Consider the following 16,539-nt stretch of genomic DNA (forward strand, 5'->3'; position numbering starts at 1 on the left):
CTGTTAAGGAGAAGTTCATTCGGGTTTCGCATTTGCTTGTGGCTAATGATCCTTCAAGCTTCACATCTATTCAAGCAGGAGTATCAGATGTGCTAGGTGTGAAGTATTATCAATCGGCGGGTTCTCCTTTGACGTACTATCAGCAACATGTGAAAGAATGTTCTTGTTTTATTTTTCAGCCACCCTAAAAGGCCTTTATGGTTTAGTTTTACCTCTTGAAATCATGTTTTTAGGTACCACGAGCAGTCGCTGGTCATAAACCTGCTCGACTTGCCACAGATTTGGACAACATGTCGTCTCGATACGTTGAAAAGAATCATCATGCAAGCTGTTGAAAAGTATATAGACAAAAGTGTCTTCTAGGTACCAATTTGGTGGAAGGGACAAACGTCTCTTCTCTTGGGGGGCTTTTTGTAAAAGACACTTTTCAGTGTATATATATAATCTTTGCGATTAGATTTGTATTCATGTTTTATCTATACGCACCCTTTTGAATTCATTTGCACCAAGATCTAATTTGCAGCGCCGTCGATCAAAGTGGTTGAATGAAGGCAATATGTATGCAAACTGGTTTATATATCTACAAGCAACAAAGTATACTACGGATATCGAACTAAATTATATCGAAGCCCTTCTAACTCTCTTTGCCCGACCATGATTAACCCTCACACCAAACCTCTCCTCTAATATTCCATCCTCCTGCCACTTGCTCACAACCATCTTTCCATACTCATACCCAGCATCATAAATCTCTTTAAACTTTTCAAACTGCAAAACGCCATATACAGCGACAGGTGGATGCAAATACAGCACGTCAGGCGAGTTCTTGACATCATCCAACTGCTTGACTGATGCGACATACGTAAGACGAGACTGGATTTCAGCCTGGGCCGCTATTTTACCGTGTTTGACGAATGGGATGAAGGGTGCTAGCAGTGCCCACCAGCCAGAGAGCGAGTCGCCGTATGTGGCTGGGAGGTTGTCAAATGCTCCTCCGACATCGATTGCGACGATTGTGTTGGCGCCTAGTGCGCGGATGATGTCGGCGGGGAGGTTGTTGAGGTAGCCACCATCTAGGAGCATGTCTCCGTTGTCGCATAGTGGTGGTAGGAATCTATGTTGTGAAGGTTTAGAGGGATGAGTAGCAGGAAAAAAAACAAATGAAGTCTAGGGTTGTACTCACCCTGCAAGTGACATAGAAGCTCTGATATAACGCCACATGTATCCAGTTCGATGTACTTCCATGCGCGACCACGTAATGTTGGTCGTCACGCAAAAGTACGAGAGCCAGCAGTCTTCAATATGGGTATCCAAAAAGCACTTCCATATGCCGCGATTGAACTAGTGTATAGTAAAAGTTATGCTTCTTGCTTATCTACCACTTTTTTGTTCGTTCTGAAACACTATAAACGACCAAACCCACCTCATGCCCCGTAAACAGCGACGTAACCGGATACGTTAGATCAAGAAGCTGACGCCATACAGAAGCCATCCGTCCCGCAAAATTCTTGGCACGTCCATATATACTGACGTGATCATTCTCTCGTGCATACAGTCCACCTACAAACGATCCAATACTGGTTCCCCCAACCATATCGACAGGTATACCAGCTTCTTCAAATGCTCGTACGATTCCTACATGGGCTATGCCACGAGCTCCACCGCCACCGAATGCGATTCCAATGGATTTGGAGAGGAGGCGACGTGCGAGGCGAGCAAAGTCGGATCGTAGGCCGCTGAAGAGGTGTGGATCGGAGCCTTGGCGGTGGAGATGGACGCCTGAGGCTCGGGTGTAGTATCGTTGGAAGGTCTAAAAGTTGGGAGATTAGAACCTTGTTAGTTGTAGCGAAAAACAACGCCAAGTTGTAAACTGGAAGATTTGGTCAAACCATTAAGTTCGTACCGTTCGGATGTTTGCTAGAGTGGTCTTGCGAGATTCAGCCGTTAGCATTCTCGGATTGGGGAAGAGCTGCATCTGCATGTGATGATGTGCGTGAATCTATCCAAAATAAAGAGATGTGTGAGTATCAAGTGGATTGGTCATACCGATGCAATGTCTAGGAATTTGCGTCTTTTTTTTTTGCCTCTGTGAGCTTACCCATAATCGATTCTTCAGCCACGCAGCAGTAGACCCAGGCGCACAATGCCGTTCCGAATGCACCAACACCAACTCCTTCCTCGCTGTAGTCTTCATCCCCATCAACAACCTCTCATACTCTCCAATAGACGGATCCTCATCACCCAATCCAACAAGCAAGATACAATCCGCCTGTCTCACACATCGTTGTGTCCATGGAGAATTAACACCACCATCAGCAACATAAAGCACAAGACGATGATGTTCCTCCTGATCAGCAAGCCAGCCCATAAGTTTCAATCGACCCATACGCGAAAAGGCATGCTTGCCTAACGCTGACATGATGGACGAAGTGTTTAGCATGGCGACACTGGCACCGACCAGTTCAAATGCGTCTCGTAGTTTATCTGCGAAATCCATTATGGGGACGGAGCCAGATACGGGGAGTATGGCGACGGTTTTTAGGTTTGAGTTGTTTTTTCCGAAATCGACTCCACCGCCAGTCATATACATTGGTACGGGGTCGTTACGTCGTTTGGCTAATGCAAGTGATCGTTCGGCTATGATACGCGAGATCTGGACTGTGATTTCTGGATGCCGGATGGCGAGAGCGTTGAATAATGTTTTGGGCATCACGGCGATTTCTGTGTCTCGAATAGCATGGATAGTGGCTGGTCGTCTAGCTCCCGTCAAGACTTCGAATTCTCCAATCGATTCTCCTTGACCATATTCACCTAAGATTTCAAACTCGTGTCCCATAGCATGGGGATCCGGCGATGGTGTACGTGGAGAATTGGAGTGGGAAGATGATGGCGTATCGGGTGATGATGCTGATAATGGAGGGTGACGTTCGGCGATAGCACGTAATCGACCATTCAATACTATAAAGATCGATTCTGCTCTCTCGTTTTGTCGACATACTTTTTGGCCTGCATTTACTACCGACCATTCTAATGCCAAATCGACATCTATTTTTGAAGTGTAGATGAGAATTTGCGATTTGGAGTTGAGCAAGAAAGCAGGGTGTGACGTACACAGGACAACTGGAGACAGTTGAGCCAATAACCTCTTTGCCAAAGTAAGCAAGATGCTAGGATTCCTTTCCACGTATCGATCCAAAACTGCTTTGGATATAAACCCAAGATGGCAATCTGTCTTGGCTCGTAACGAGACAAGTGATATGTGACCTATGTTGCGAAATGTGAATGAGCAAAAAAAAACTCTGCGAAGCAACTTCTACTAGAGGTCTCGAAGAGGTTTGACACGGCACAACAACACAGGTCGGTAATCAAATCGTACCTGTGATAGCCGATATATACCCAGCCAACCCACCAGGTCGAATCAAGAACAAACTCCTTCTCGATTTCTTTGAAGAACCCGTCCCACCACCATCATCACCATCCCTACTAGCTCCACTATGTCTAGGCGAGCGTTGCCTTTCTCGCCCTCTCTCTTTCTCACTACCACTAGTACCACCAAGCGCACTCATATCCAGCGCCCTGTCAGGATCCACAACCATAGAGGCTTCCACCACACCATCAGCGACGAAATACAATCCAAGGACTTTATCACCAGCATTAACGATATTCTGGCCACGTTCATACCCAATGATTTGGACATCTAGATATGGATCTGGTTGTGGTTGTGTGTGTTGCTGGTGCGATACGTTTGATGATGAGGTCGATGAGGTTACAGAGTCGTTATCAGAGTCTACTCCGTCTCGCGATGATATAGATTCCTCTCGATTGTGGGGGAGGCGTATATGAGGGAGGACGTTTGGGAGACTTTCGTTGCGTGAATGGAGAGGATGGTGTTCAGATCCGACGAAAAATGTTGGGTGGCGAGATGATTTGGTTGTTGATGCTGAAGTTGGGGCTGAATGGGTAGCAGCATCGTATTTTAATCCGATTAGGAAGGCGATGCAATCGAATACTGCTCGTTTCAATTCAATACTATCAGCAGCATCGACTTCAGGTGCTAACCTTACACCTTCGTTACCTAACAAACCAGGGGTATTTGACTTGTTACTAATTTTGGGAGTTGGTAGTATCGATGGCGGTGGAAGAGAAGACGAATCATTGTCTGCATCGTATGCCAGAGCAGAATCAGCGAATCTAGTTACTCGAGATGGAGTTGGAGTTACGGGTCTAGTGGTAGTAGATGGCTTTCGTAGCATTGTTGATTTTGGTCTATGTGTCGTTTCAGAGTCTGTGCTTTCCTCTGCTCTCACAGCTTGTCTTAATCGAAGACGATCCATCGCAGAATGCGGAAAGTCTTGAGGCAGACCATTGGTATATCCTTGGTATTCATTGACTGTTCTTTCTATATGTAGTAATTCACGTGATAAGCCGAGATATCGATACAAGGTCAAGAAGGTGACTCGTTGAAAACGTGTAAGAATGACCTAATATATATAATTGATATTTAGGTTCTTTTTTGCCAATAATTAAACTTCGCGAAACTCAAATGACATACCTGAGCAATATGAGCAGCGGACTTTGGAAACTTTTCAGATAGTTTTGAAAAGGACGCAGCTGGAATAACCGCCAGAGTGGTATCACATGCAGCTCTAGCTACAATATTGGCACTAATCGCTCTATATCGATGGAAAGACGTTGATGGTAGTGGAGTTGAGGGCGATGGCTTTCGTCCAGTCCCAAAACCACTACTACCAGTCTCATCGGTATCTACACCTGCTCCATGTGCAGAAAACGACTTTCGTCCAGCAGCAGTACTACCAGCACTCATAATATCATCGAGATCTACACCTGCCGGAGTAAGCGGCGGACTAAACGTAGCATCAGAAGTTGGAATGGCCGTTGATAACCCAGGAAAGACAGTCTGTTTGGCGTGTCCTCCACCACCACTCAACCCTTCTTCAGCATTATCATCAGCTACTTGATCTTCAACGTCCTTGTCCTCTGTCAAGACGGCCAAGATGTTGAAGAGAGAAGACACTGTTTCACCGCTGTGTACTTCGTTTAGCAGGTGATGACCTTCTAGTCCTGACTGATCGTCGTCTACTTCATATACTGTGCCTTCCATCATACCCTGATCAGGCTGGTCTTGTCCTTTGACGAATATCTGGACACAGCCATCTACTACTACGTAAAAGTCGCGACTGTCGTCTTCGTCGCCTTTGAATAGTATGTCTCCTTCTCGGAGTTTACGTGTCTGGAGACCTTGAGCGAGTTCGCTGTATTTGAAATGTCGGTTAGCAAGAAGGATTGGAAGCATGTCAATATGTATAGGTTCAAAGCATCAGAGATGGCTCACTGAAAGACGGGGCGATCAAGATACCCAAAGACCTTGATTGAAGATAAGAAAGCACCAAGAAACTCATCAGCATAACCCGGTGGAAGATCTTTCGAGTCTTCTAGAGCAGCGTCAGGATGCAGATCGAATGGTACACCCTTCTTTGAGATTGGGGCCACTGGAAGCCTCGAGTATCTCGTGAGGATACGGTATCTGAAAAGCAGGTACATGACAATGGAGATAAATAGGATTGTGATAAATATAGTTTGGTAATCAATGACTATGGTGATTGTCTTTACGGATACGTTGAAAATGGAATATGGCAGCCTATGGTTGATGTGTGTGGGAAATGTTGTGTGTTTCATGAATAAGGTTTACAAGAAGCGCAAGATCAAAGGATATAGTAAGAATATATACCTGATTGTCCATAAAATGATGGTATACAATGTACTAAAGACATGACCCAACACACAAAAGAAGGAACATGATGCTACAGTTTCTTGAACAATCGGATCTGCTGCCACAATGGGCATCTGATCAGCAGGAGACAGTGGCAGCTCCGTTGGCAGCAAAAAATCGATGACTACGTGTTCCGCCATCTTGCTCTAATATGGATAAATAACTTCCTCACGTGCGCCGAAACCCCATCGTCTTTTCTTAGCAAGTGTGACCATCTATAAATCTATTGAATCGCAGCCAGACCATTATACAGACATGGAGATCATCATATGGGATGTAGCGACCATGCCAAGTATGTTTTTACCTGCAAAGTGTGCTGCAATTCACCTTGTAGGCTGACTGCGTGTTTTTCAATAGGCAATGAGCTGGCAAAGACGAGGAATTCTGCTAAAAAGGCAGTCGCAGTCGTGCCTACATCGACCTCGCATGCTGTAGTCTCTCAAATCACGGATTATGATATGACTGTAGTACCTTGTTCTCCTGGCAGCTCAAGAATCACTGTCATGTTGCAGGCTTTCAAGGTACTGAGTTGGTAGCAATCGGTGGAGTTTTGGCCCACAAATGCAAACGCTTCAGTCTAACTAAACGCTTCTTCTCTTCTGTAGGCCTATGAAACGGGCAGAAAGGTTGCAATCCTAACCAACGACATTGAAATCGCAAGGGCTGTCAAACTAGTCGAACACAAAGTCTTCTTTGGCTGTTCGCTAGATACTCATCCTCCTCCGATGCTCGATGCAGATATGATCTGGGATCTGGAAACTGTGGTTGCTGACGAGGCCGTGCCAGCCCTACTAGGCAAAGTCAAGACCACAAAAGCTGTATCAGTCGCCCCACTGCATCACAAACCAACCATATCTACAGCTATATATCAAGCTGCCGACGTATCGTATCAGGCTACCGATGTGTCTCTGGCCATCGCTGTGACGTTGCTTCGAGTGAGTGTAAAGACACCGTCTTTGTTTTGAGGAGGACGTGGCTAACCGCGTCACATCGTCTTTAGCGATCCGTTGCCAATCTCCGTACATTAGTAGTTTCCAACAACCCTTTATTGATTCCAGTGCTCAAGTTCCTGGAGAAATCAACCACAATAGTACATTCATATCACAATATCCCGTCGCCCTTTTCCGTCATTCTTCTGAAATCGCAAGTAGACCTAACCTCTATATCTACTGGTGCTGCACCGAAAAAGTTCCAGCCACCGAGTCTGGGTAAAGGCAGGAAATGGCTGAATACTTCTCATTTTGCATCCGCTGTGGATAGTTGCGCAAACAAGCAGTGGATGCAAGCGTGGTATAAAGCTAGGGACTGTGGATTCAAGTCTACAATTGACTTGCTGGAGACTGCTGTGGCGTATGGAATGGTTAGTCAAACAATCACATTGCAAGTGAGACAGCATTTTTTTTTGGTCCCACTGTACTAACCTGGACAAACAACCTAGGTGGATATCGATGAAAGCAAGATGGACGTCACGTGGACGCCCTGGGGATTCGCCAACGTTAATGTCAAACTATCACCAGATGAACGAGCCTGGAATTGTTTAATCGCTTCTACACCAATTCAATTCCATCCACTATGTATCGCTGTAGCACGAGCTCTCACAGATGTCAATGGTGGTTATGATGGCATGAATCCAGCTGTAGATACTGTACATAGGAGTCAGGTGGAGATTCACTCGTCTCAACTATTGGAAGATTCGAGCCAATTAGGAAGTGTTATGGACGCAGCCATTGAAGCGGGTGTCCTTGTTGTCCAGGACGATACTATCAAATTCAACTTCGTGACTAGGGCGTGGTGGTTGCAGACTTTAGGGTGTCAGGAACCGGTATGGTCGGTGACTCCATCGCCAGCAGATAATCAGCGAGAGCAAAAGCTCAAAGATTTGCAGCATCTGTTACAGTCTCCAGATATTGAAGCTATCAGTAGTAGCACCAGTATACCAACAGCAGACCAACTGCCAGAAAAGACGAGTCGACGAGCGAAACCCAGACCTGCTATCAACGCCAACGGTGACCTGACTCAGGAACTGAAGCTTCTTATCGCCATATTCAAAAGCTCTGGGCACAGCGAGGAAGAAGCCACAGCCATGGCGCATGCCGAATACGATCAGCTGGAACACTTGATGGAAGATCAACCAGAGGTTGATTTCGAACACGATGATTTACAATATGATGCCAAGAGCTTTGCATTTGAGGATGCTGAAGTAGAGTTTGGTGACACGTTAGCTGCTATTTTGCAAGTAGACGCCCAATCAGATAATAAAGGTGTGGTTGGTAGTGATTGGGTCACAGGGAGGACAGATAGTAATAGTGTGATACCTCAGAGTGCTCCTCACGAGCGTACTGAGCAAATACTCCAACACATTGCCGATAGCCCGACTACTTCAACAATAGCTCCATTCTCAGCCACGTTTGATAATAGTAGTAAGGTGGAGGTACCAGTGGAACTGCCCAAGGCAGAAGAGCAAGCAGCTCAACTGCACGTAGATCAATGGAAATCGGCTCAAATGCCCTTAGAAGAAGAACAATCAGCCCAACTACAAATGCTAATTGCAATCCACATGTCATCACTCCCACCAACAGCAACCGATGCCGATAAAGCCGCTGCCATCGCAGCCGCTAAACGAGAACTCAACGAAATCGATGAATCTGTAGAACGCTCTCACAAACTAGAAGAAATGAATGCCGAACAACGAGCCGCTGAAAAACAACAATTCCAAACACAAGCTTTCCAACAGCATGGAAATAGTGATGATAGTGGAGATCCGTTTGGGATGATGGGAAGTAGTAGTGCTAAAGTATCAAATGGGCGTGTGATATCTGGTGTGAAGAGGGATGTAGATGAAGCTAATCCTGAATTCCAGATGTATTTGGCTATACATATGAGTAGTTTGGGGTCTGATGCTACACAAGAGATGAAGGATAGTGCTAGGCAGGCTGCGTTGCATGAGTACTTGGAATCGACGTAAAGAGTCTATGAAGACGGGACGAGGAGGTGACGATTTGACGCGGATGGTGCTCATGTGGTGAAAAGACAATGTATAGTCTCATAAAATCTAAAAATTGCATGTTTGTATACAGTGAACACGTCTCTATAGTATACATTGTCTTGTTTGCTAAAATGTACCCCTCCAGTTCCAACATTCGTCAAACGTGTTCGGAATATGAGATAGCAGTAAAGACCTAACAAAGCGAGGCTGGAATCGTCAGTATGTATCGACTCGTACAGTAGCTTCAAATTTCAAGAACTGAAACGCCTCCCTATCAGACACAATTAGCTTGGAACGGGTTTTCAATTTTTAAATTTTTCCAACACAACACAGTATCGAAGGGAAGCAATGTGTAAAAAATGGCAAGAATAATTTCGTTCTTCCTTGTATATATGTTTTTTACTTAGGAACTTAGAGTCACTCTCCTTCCTTATGGAGTTTAACACACGTTAAGCTTGATTATGGATGTAGCCACTTCCAGATTTTTATCAATCGCAAGTACGTCGCCATGCACTCCAACGCTCCTGCATGCCCACCAACTAGCGCTCCCATACTAGGACCTTCACCCAATGTCGTCGACATCCACCAGTTCAATGACATTTTGGTGATTACGATGAGAAGAATGCAACTGTAGAGTCAGAGACAGGATAGAGATTGTAGTCTGGTAGCATCACTATCCGGACAGTGATGTGTCACTGAGGACAGCGATGAAATGCTGAATAATGGATATATCGCTCAAAGGGTTTATACGAGACATTCTCCAAAGATAAATGAACGGACGTTGAACAGACGGTGGTCTCTGCCAACCTAAACCTATACAATGTGAACTGGACATGTGCCTACTTATACTCTGAAGGATTATGTAAATGATGGGAGTGGATTGGGCTGGTATTGTGGGCTCGGTGGTCTAAGGAAGGTGGGAGCTTGACGATGTACTTGACGAGTTATTTGGTAGGGTTTGGTTTGTTGCAAACAGTGATTCTCGACTTTTTGGTCACTGATCAGCCTCTTTGCAATTGTTAGAGGTGGTGTAGACCCTATCCTCGGCAGCTGAAACGGTAATTGCCGAACGAGATGCTGCCATAGCTAGGCAAGCCGATGACGGATATATAGAATATGGTGTGTACCGTCAGTAAACGGTGTTAAATATCAGTTCAGGCCGTTGCACGCCGATGGGACAAACTTTGATTGTTGGAGAGCCAATGTTGATGCTAGGAAAAAGTGAGTTTGCAGATGTCTTCTTTGTTTGTTGGTCCGTCAGGCAATTGATACTCACTGGTCATTTCATTGTTTCTTAGATCTTAGTCCTTAGAACACTCATAAATAAGTTTAGTCGCCTACGAGACAGCCACTTCACCCGCAATTATAAAACTCTTCGGAGATTAGTAGGATACGAGCCAGACTTTACTACTCCCATACATGAAGTCGTCAATGCTCGTTGGAGATTGGACGAAATGGGTCATGACTTCTTTGCGAAGGGGAGACATTGTGGCTGCTTTCTTTACAGTGGCGAGGTAACAGACTTTTGGCCAGTTCTGTCAAGTGTCGGCACTAACTTGGAACTTGCACACAATCACAATTAACAACCTGCAATTGCATCCTCTCCAAATCTGGAGACTTTGGCTAGCCGAGGAAGATGATTGGCTGCTCTAGACCTTAACATCACCGTGATCTCGACGGATTATAATGTAGATAACTGCCCACTATCAACCCGCCGGAAATCAAACTCGGGCTCGATGTGACCTATATATAACCCTGCAAGGCAGGAGAGCCGATGACTTTTGCTGAGACAGCAGCGAGTCATCTCCCTTGGCTTGCCAAAGTCTCCAGATTTGGAGAGGATGCAATTGCAGATTGTTGATTGTGATGTCCAGGGTACTGATGGTCTAGTGCAAGTTCCGACGCCGAGACGACAAAAAAATTACTCAGTATTCCACTGCTAAACGTCAAATATAAAATACTATAAAAAGCGAGCTTTCGGAGGTTTGTAGTTCCAGTCTGATATAATAAAACTGCTTTTTGCAAACACCACGCTGGCGATAGAAGGACAGACGGAATTCTTCGCATTGTTCTCATAATTGCTGAAAAAATCTTGGTGGTATTGTTTGCTAATACATTCCCACATGCAAATGGCATGTAATCTCTTCTTGCGTCCAAATTCTCGAAAACAGCTTATATCTTGATTACCCGTGCGACGAGCATGTAGCAGCGTAGCAGCTACGAATATCAGCAAGAAAACACGTCCAAATCAATCTTGACACATCTGTCATCTTGCCACTCATGTGATTGTATACCTGTCAAACTCCTTACCTTTTAGCACTATCAAAGGAATGTCAAAATGCGTCCAAACATCGAAACTACACCATCCAACCATCCATCCTCAACAGGAATCAAACACAAACTTGCATAGTAAGCCACAGATGCCATCATTTCCACTTCCAAACACTCCTCTCATGAACGTCTATCTTTGAAAGAAATGAAATTCCCAGCACTAGTGTTTCTGGCCCTCCTAATGGATTTCGACGAAACAATAACAATAAAAGACAGCACATCCCACATCTCTCACCTCGCATACGCCAACGATCCTACTCGCTCTCCACTATGGAGCCACTTCACATCGTACTACTATGAAGACTGGGAACGTCAAGCAAACAGCTCTGAAACCCGCAATGCATCAACTCTAGAAGCATACTTGACATCATTCAGACATGTCGAAGAAGCATCCATTGCACGTATCAACGACTCAAAGGTTCTACGTGATATCGAACGCCATGATTTATCTGATGGAGTTGACAACGCGAGTCTCGTACAGCCATTCTTTTACGACTTCTTGGATGCATATAAGCACGCGCATCCTGAAACAAAGAATATAAAGATCGTTTCTTTGAACTGGAGTAAGGATCTCGTGTCTGGCGTATCGGGTGTGCCTAATGAAAATGTCATTTCAAATGATTTGGAGTTTGACGGGGATGTATCTACGGGTTTTATTGCAGGAGGTGTGTTTACAGGTGTGGATAAGCTGGCGAGTCTGCAAGCTGTGATGCCGGATTTTGGAGGTGAAGAGTTGTATGGGATTGGTGTTGGGGATTCTGTTAGTGATTTGCCCATGTTGTGTAAGAGTAGTTGGCGTTTTTTGGTCCTGAATATCACGTATACTGAACAAGACTCTTTCATACAATATAGTAAAAGCTGCACTCGGAATCATGATGAAACCAAAGAAATCAGTCTATGACGTTTGCAAACGATTCAACATTCGTATCGAGTCTTTATCTGCATACCAGGAAGATGCTGAACGTCCTATTGTGTATAGTGTTGATGGTTGGGATGAGATTCATAGTACATTGTTGAGTGGGGAACAAGTTGAGTTGACAGCTCAGGGATGAGATGAATATGTAAACAGTTATACATATATAGAGACACATAGAAATATTTTGGAAAAATAAAGGGGTAGTTAAATTATCCAATCTAGAAGTGTATGTAAGCAACTACTATACCCACCAACAATATAAAGACCTCCTAACTATACAACTATACTGTTTCTTCCATTGTATACATTTGATATTTCCTAATCCCGAAATTCCTCATGCAATGACTACCAACACTGACAACTCTCAACACACACCCTTCTTACAACAATGACAATGCATCGGCTCGTGCCCATGAAGCAGTCATAAAAGCAGAATAGCTCCAAGTCAAATCTTTGGCACCCTGCATCAGTCCTGTCTTTCTGTTGAATTCTAAATCCGATCGAAGGTGAAAATGGGATGAGAAAAAGACAGTGAATAATCTTCAATGATGACACTTACGTTCACTCATATGCCCCTCTGCACCAGTATGATTCTTGACTCGCAACATGAATGAATCTGCAGTATGGATGAGACTCTCTTTCAACGAATCTGACTGGTGGTGTTCAGATAGAGGCTGCAGATTGAGTGGTGTAGACATGTGTATAGATAGTTTGTAAAGGTATTGAGCAACTGCGAGGGTTGTCAAAAACCATGCTAAATGTGAAGGGATAAGTTGACTGACAAGGATTAAAATCAAGGTATTGGCGGTTCTTACGTGATCCAATCGACATCTCGACCCCATCGTATATGTCCTACAGACGCAAAAAAAACTTAGATGCGACCAGCTTATGGTTCTACGACCAACTCAACCTTACTTCCGGATATCTCCCAATAGCAGGCGCCAAACCACTCTCATCATCCCTATTAATCGGATATATCTCACTCATACTCTTAACAAGCCTCTTAACAGTCTCCAGCACAAGCGGAGACGTAATCGAGTAATCCGGATGACTCAAATCAGCCTCCAAAATCGCCAACACGACACTAGCATCCAGATTCGAGTCCTTGCCTCTATGACTTCCTATAACTCTAATATTCGCCTTGATAACACCCCCAACTACAAACTCCTTCAGCTCCTTTTCTACAATTAGTGCCTTTTCATAATAATAGTCGGCTGCACCGGTATCATTCATCCAGTTTCTCGCGAAATCCGATCCTTTTAGAAGGGCTGCGTATATCACGAGCTTGGTATGGAAGTGGTGGCCGTCGATTTCCTCCCAGAGGTCAAAACACGGGTTGGAATGTGTCGCGGCAATGTATTCCAGATCTCGTTTTATGAGGGATGTGGCTGGGAGTGTTGGAGTATACAGTTTTTCTAGGACTCGAGCCGTGTCTCCAGTAAGCGAGAGGTAGTGTTTTGCGAATTTTATAAAAGCCAAGGCACGGAGTGCGGGACCATCGTTCTGCGGCCTGCCCTGCTTGAAAGAAACTGAGGTCAGTAACTGTTCAGCAACTGGTAGCTGTCATTTATGTTGTGAGTATCTAGTATGGGAACCGATACAATTGTGTTCAAAGCAATAACGTACCCAATCAGCAGTAAACGCTTCGCCATTCTAAAGATTGTGAAAAGCGGAAATCAGAAAAGGTTGTTCGAGATCTGAGGCAGTCGTCCCTTCCGTATCTAGCCAAAGCTAAAAATACGGTCATCCAAGTATTATATATGATACACTCACCACTTCAAACTTGGGCTCTCCCAAACACTTGCACGGGGTATCCGCCTCTTGAATATACGTTTGGAACTCAGCAACCTCCCATATAGACTGTTCGATATCTTCAGGGTAGCGTTCCATTGCCCACATGTCAGCCAACGAGTCAGTCACCAGAGCAGAGTCCCGTACCCAACTGAAGCTATCATTCAACGAAAAACATAAATCCATAAATTTGTAAATGCATTGAATGCAAAACATAAAATTTTGATGGCACATACAAGTAATTTGGATGTGCTCGTGATGGACTTGCAACAATACAACCGACTGATGTTTGGGCAGGGGAAATATTCTCGATCAATCTTTGCCGAGATATTCCATACTGGTGTGGTATCCAATCGTCCAACTCAGAAGTGCCTTTTGCGGTTCCAAATGTGAAAAAGCCACGGGGAGCAACGCTCTTGATGCCAAATGCGACATTGGGGCGGATCAAGAGGACTGCTGCTGTTATCCAGAGGGGAGTTATCCTACAAATTGTAGCCATTCCTGGAAGTTTCATCCTGTTGAGAATTTGGTATGCTTTGGTTGGGCGATCTGCGCGGTGCCTGATTTAAGGTTTCGAGCAAAACGCCTGCAAAGCTCAAGGATTTCAAAGAAAATATGCGTGTATTTTTGAGCTCAAAGGCTTTCTGATCTATACAATGATTATATTGAGCTAGGTCCTGATGATGGCTTACTGTCTGCGGCTTTGTTTTCAATGACTATGTCAGAAAGATTTTCGATTAGTTATTGAATGATTAACTCAAACCAGACAAGTTACTCACGGTTGTAGCGGCAGATGGGACATCTAGACCAAGAAAACAGTTTGAGATTGCGAAATCGTTGTGATCTTTTGTGAATATCGTTTTTACACCACCACGTGTCGACTTACGTTCCATTGACTTTCAGCCAGCTTTCGATACATACCGAGTGGAAGAAGTGCTTGCATGGCAACAATACAGCTCCTTCTCCAACTTTGAATTCATCTTGACATACAATGCAATCTGTTTGCCCATCTGCAACAAAAAGAGAAGATTAGAACCACACGATGATCTAAAGCCTCAGAATAGCTAACATACCAACTTGATCCTTGTCAAGAGTGACTCGTGGTAATGATTTGATAGTATGTTCTGGCGCTGGTGGTGGTGCATTTGCCCTGTATGACAGGAAAGAGTCAACTTCAGGCCAGGAAGAGTAAAAAATGGTATCCTGCATTGAACTTACGCCGCATGTTGCTCCATGAGCTGAGTTATGATATCATCCAATCCTCGTTGACCAAACACGTAGTCTAAATTATGCAAAGAGAGTTGCGACGAGACTTAGAACAGGCGTCTCAAAAGAAACATCGGGTCACTCAGACATGTTACCTCCTGGATTTGTACCTGGCGCCCCAACCATATTGAGTATGTTTGCTAGTGGATTTGGTTGGCCGTCTGTGGGTCCTTCAAACAATGCTTGTAGTAATCTAAAACAGTACAGAATTCTATTAGCGAAAAAAGTTCAATCAACAAGACTAATTCAAACTCCTACGTCATGAGATTGATAGTTTCTGGTCCCCCTGCTGCCGCTGCTGTTGTTGGCGCTCTTGGATTCCTCGGCCGTCCTTCTGGAGCTTCACCTTCAGCTGGTGTGGGAGCAGCGAGGTCTGGTATAGGTTGTATGGTGGTGGAAGTAGTAGCATTATCACTGTCAGGGGCTGCAGTTGTGATAATGACATTGTTTGGTAATTCACCCTCCTGGGCTGGGCGAGTGGCGACACTGACATTCGCATTGTTGCCATACATTTGTTGCAATACGAGTTGTAGGACACGTGCAAGCTCTGCGGATGCTGCGGCTGGCTCAACAGGTTCATCGTCTTCATTTTCATCATTGTTGTTTGGCCTATAGCCTCGTGGATGATCGTCCATATCTTCAATCTATACAGAGAAGGGTTATGAGTTAGCGATACGCAAGTACAGAAGCGGTCTCTACAGGCGGTAAGTAGTCCTTTAGGTAAAGTAGAACCGGCAACACTTAGGTAGCAATGGGCTTCCAAATCACCTCTTCTACGAAATCAGATGCGCATCGTGGACAAGTGGGAGTTCCTGAATCGAGAATAGCAGTCATTGTCCTTTGGCAAGAATGACCTGTGATCAAGTCCGTTTGATAGAACTTAGCATTCCGACATGGAAACTCATAAAGCATTCACTTCCAACGAGGCGAACCTCATGATGACTTACAATACCACTCTCCATCTTCATCATCATCTTCTCCATCTTCAACATCATCCTCTTCGTCATCTTCATCGTCTTCATCAACCTCCACGTCTTCTTCTTCCGCTTGATTGTTACGATTATCAGCCTCTACTACGTCTTGTTGATTACTGTCATTGTTAGGTTCTGATGGTGCATTGGATGTGGATAAAAGCGTTCCGTCAGATGTTGATGATTTCTTGTTTTCTGTCGTGTCAGGCTGTTGAGATTCATTGTCCTTGGACGAGGCCGCCGAGTCTAGAACGGGCTTTCCCGTCTTCCCATCCTGCTCCTTACTCATTGCGCTTCTACAATATCGCAATCGCAATAAGCTGCCGCTTTTGACGAAATGTCGTATAGCGAGGTTGGAAACCACCACGTTGATGGAATAGTAGCAGGACACAAAACGAGTATTTATACGTTTAATGGATTTTGAACAGGCCGAGTGCCCATAAGGAACGTGATTAACGCGAAAAAATCCTCGATTCGCAAACGTTTT

The 16,539-nt window shown here is 44.6% G+C and overlaps 4 protein-coding genes across 4 annotated transcripts; 1 reads left to right on the top strand and 3 right to left on the bottom strand.

Annotated features, from left to right (window-relative positions):
- Positions 1-618: 618 nt before the first annotated feature.
- On the bottom strand, positions 619-5,931 carry SmJEL517_g04011 (uncharacterized protein; the record flags this gene model as incomplete). The annotated part of the gene is made up of 10 exons (XM_031169939.1): positions 619-1,114; positions 1,184-1,341; positions 1,424-1,810; positions 1,904-1,999; positions 2,099-3,045; positions 3,112-3,264; positions 3,377-4,481; positions 4,553-5,273; positions 5,354-5,659; positions 5,750-5,931. The coding sequence occupies 10 exons, from the start codon at positions 5,929-5,931 to the stop codon at positions 619-621; spliced, it is 4,551 nt and encodes a 1,516-aa protein (XP_031024067.1).
- Positions 5,932-11,253: 5,322 nt separating this feature from the next.
- On the top strand, positions 11,254-12,160 carry SmJEL517_g04012 (uncharacterized protein; the record flags this gene model as incomplete). Its single annotated transcript, XM_031169940.1, has 2 exons — positions 11,254-11,890; positions 11,961-12,160. The coding sequence occupies 2 exons, from the start codon at positions 11,254-11,256 to the stop codon at positions 12,158-12,160; spliced, it is 837 nt and encodes a 278-aa protein (XP_031024068.1).
- Positions 12,161-12,404: 244 nt separating this feature from the next.
- SGA1 (glucan 1,4-alpha-glucosidase) lies at positions 12,405-14,329 on the bottom strand (the record flags this gene model as incomplete). The annotated part of the gene is made up of 7 exons (XM_031169941.1): positions 12,405-12,514; positions 12,584-12,778; positions 12,840-12,876; positions 12,940-13,539; positions 13,651-13,677; positions 13,798-13,972; positions 14,052-14,329. 7 exons carry the CDS (start codon positions 14,327-14,329, stop codon positions 12,405-12,407), a joined length of 1,422 nt encoding a protein of 473 aa, XP_031024069.1.
- A 146-nt stretch (positions 14,330-14,475) lies between these two features.
- Positions 14,476-16,341, bottom strand: SmJEL517_g04014 (uncharacterized protein; the record flags this gene model as incomplete). The annotated part of the gene is made up of 9 exons (XM_031169942.1): positions 14,476-14,531; positions 14,595-14,617; positions 14,702-14,825; positions 14,889-14,965; positions 15,034-15,097; positions 15,177-15,274; positions 15,340-15,725; positions 15,850-15,935; positions 16,029-16,341. The coding sequence occupies 9 exons, from the start codon at positions 16,339-16,341 to the stop codon at positions 14,476-14,478; spliced, it is 1,227 nt and encodes a 408-aa protein (XP_031024070.1).
- Between the last annotated feature and the right edge of the window lie 198 nt (positions 16,342-16,539).

Source organism: Synchytrium microbalum, assembly GCF_006535985.1.
Source record: "Synchytrium microbalum strain JEL517 chromosome Unknown SmJEL517_scf0024, whole genome shotgun sequence".
NCBI lineage: Eukaryota > Fungi > Chytridiomycota > Chytridiomycetes > Synchytriales > Synchytriaceae > Synchytrium > Synchytrium microbalum.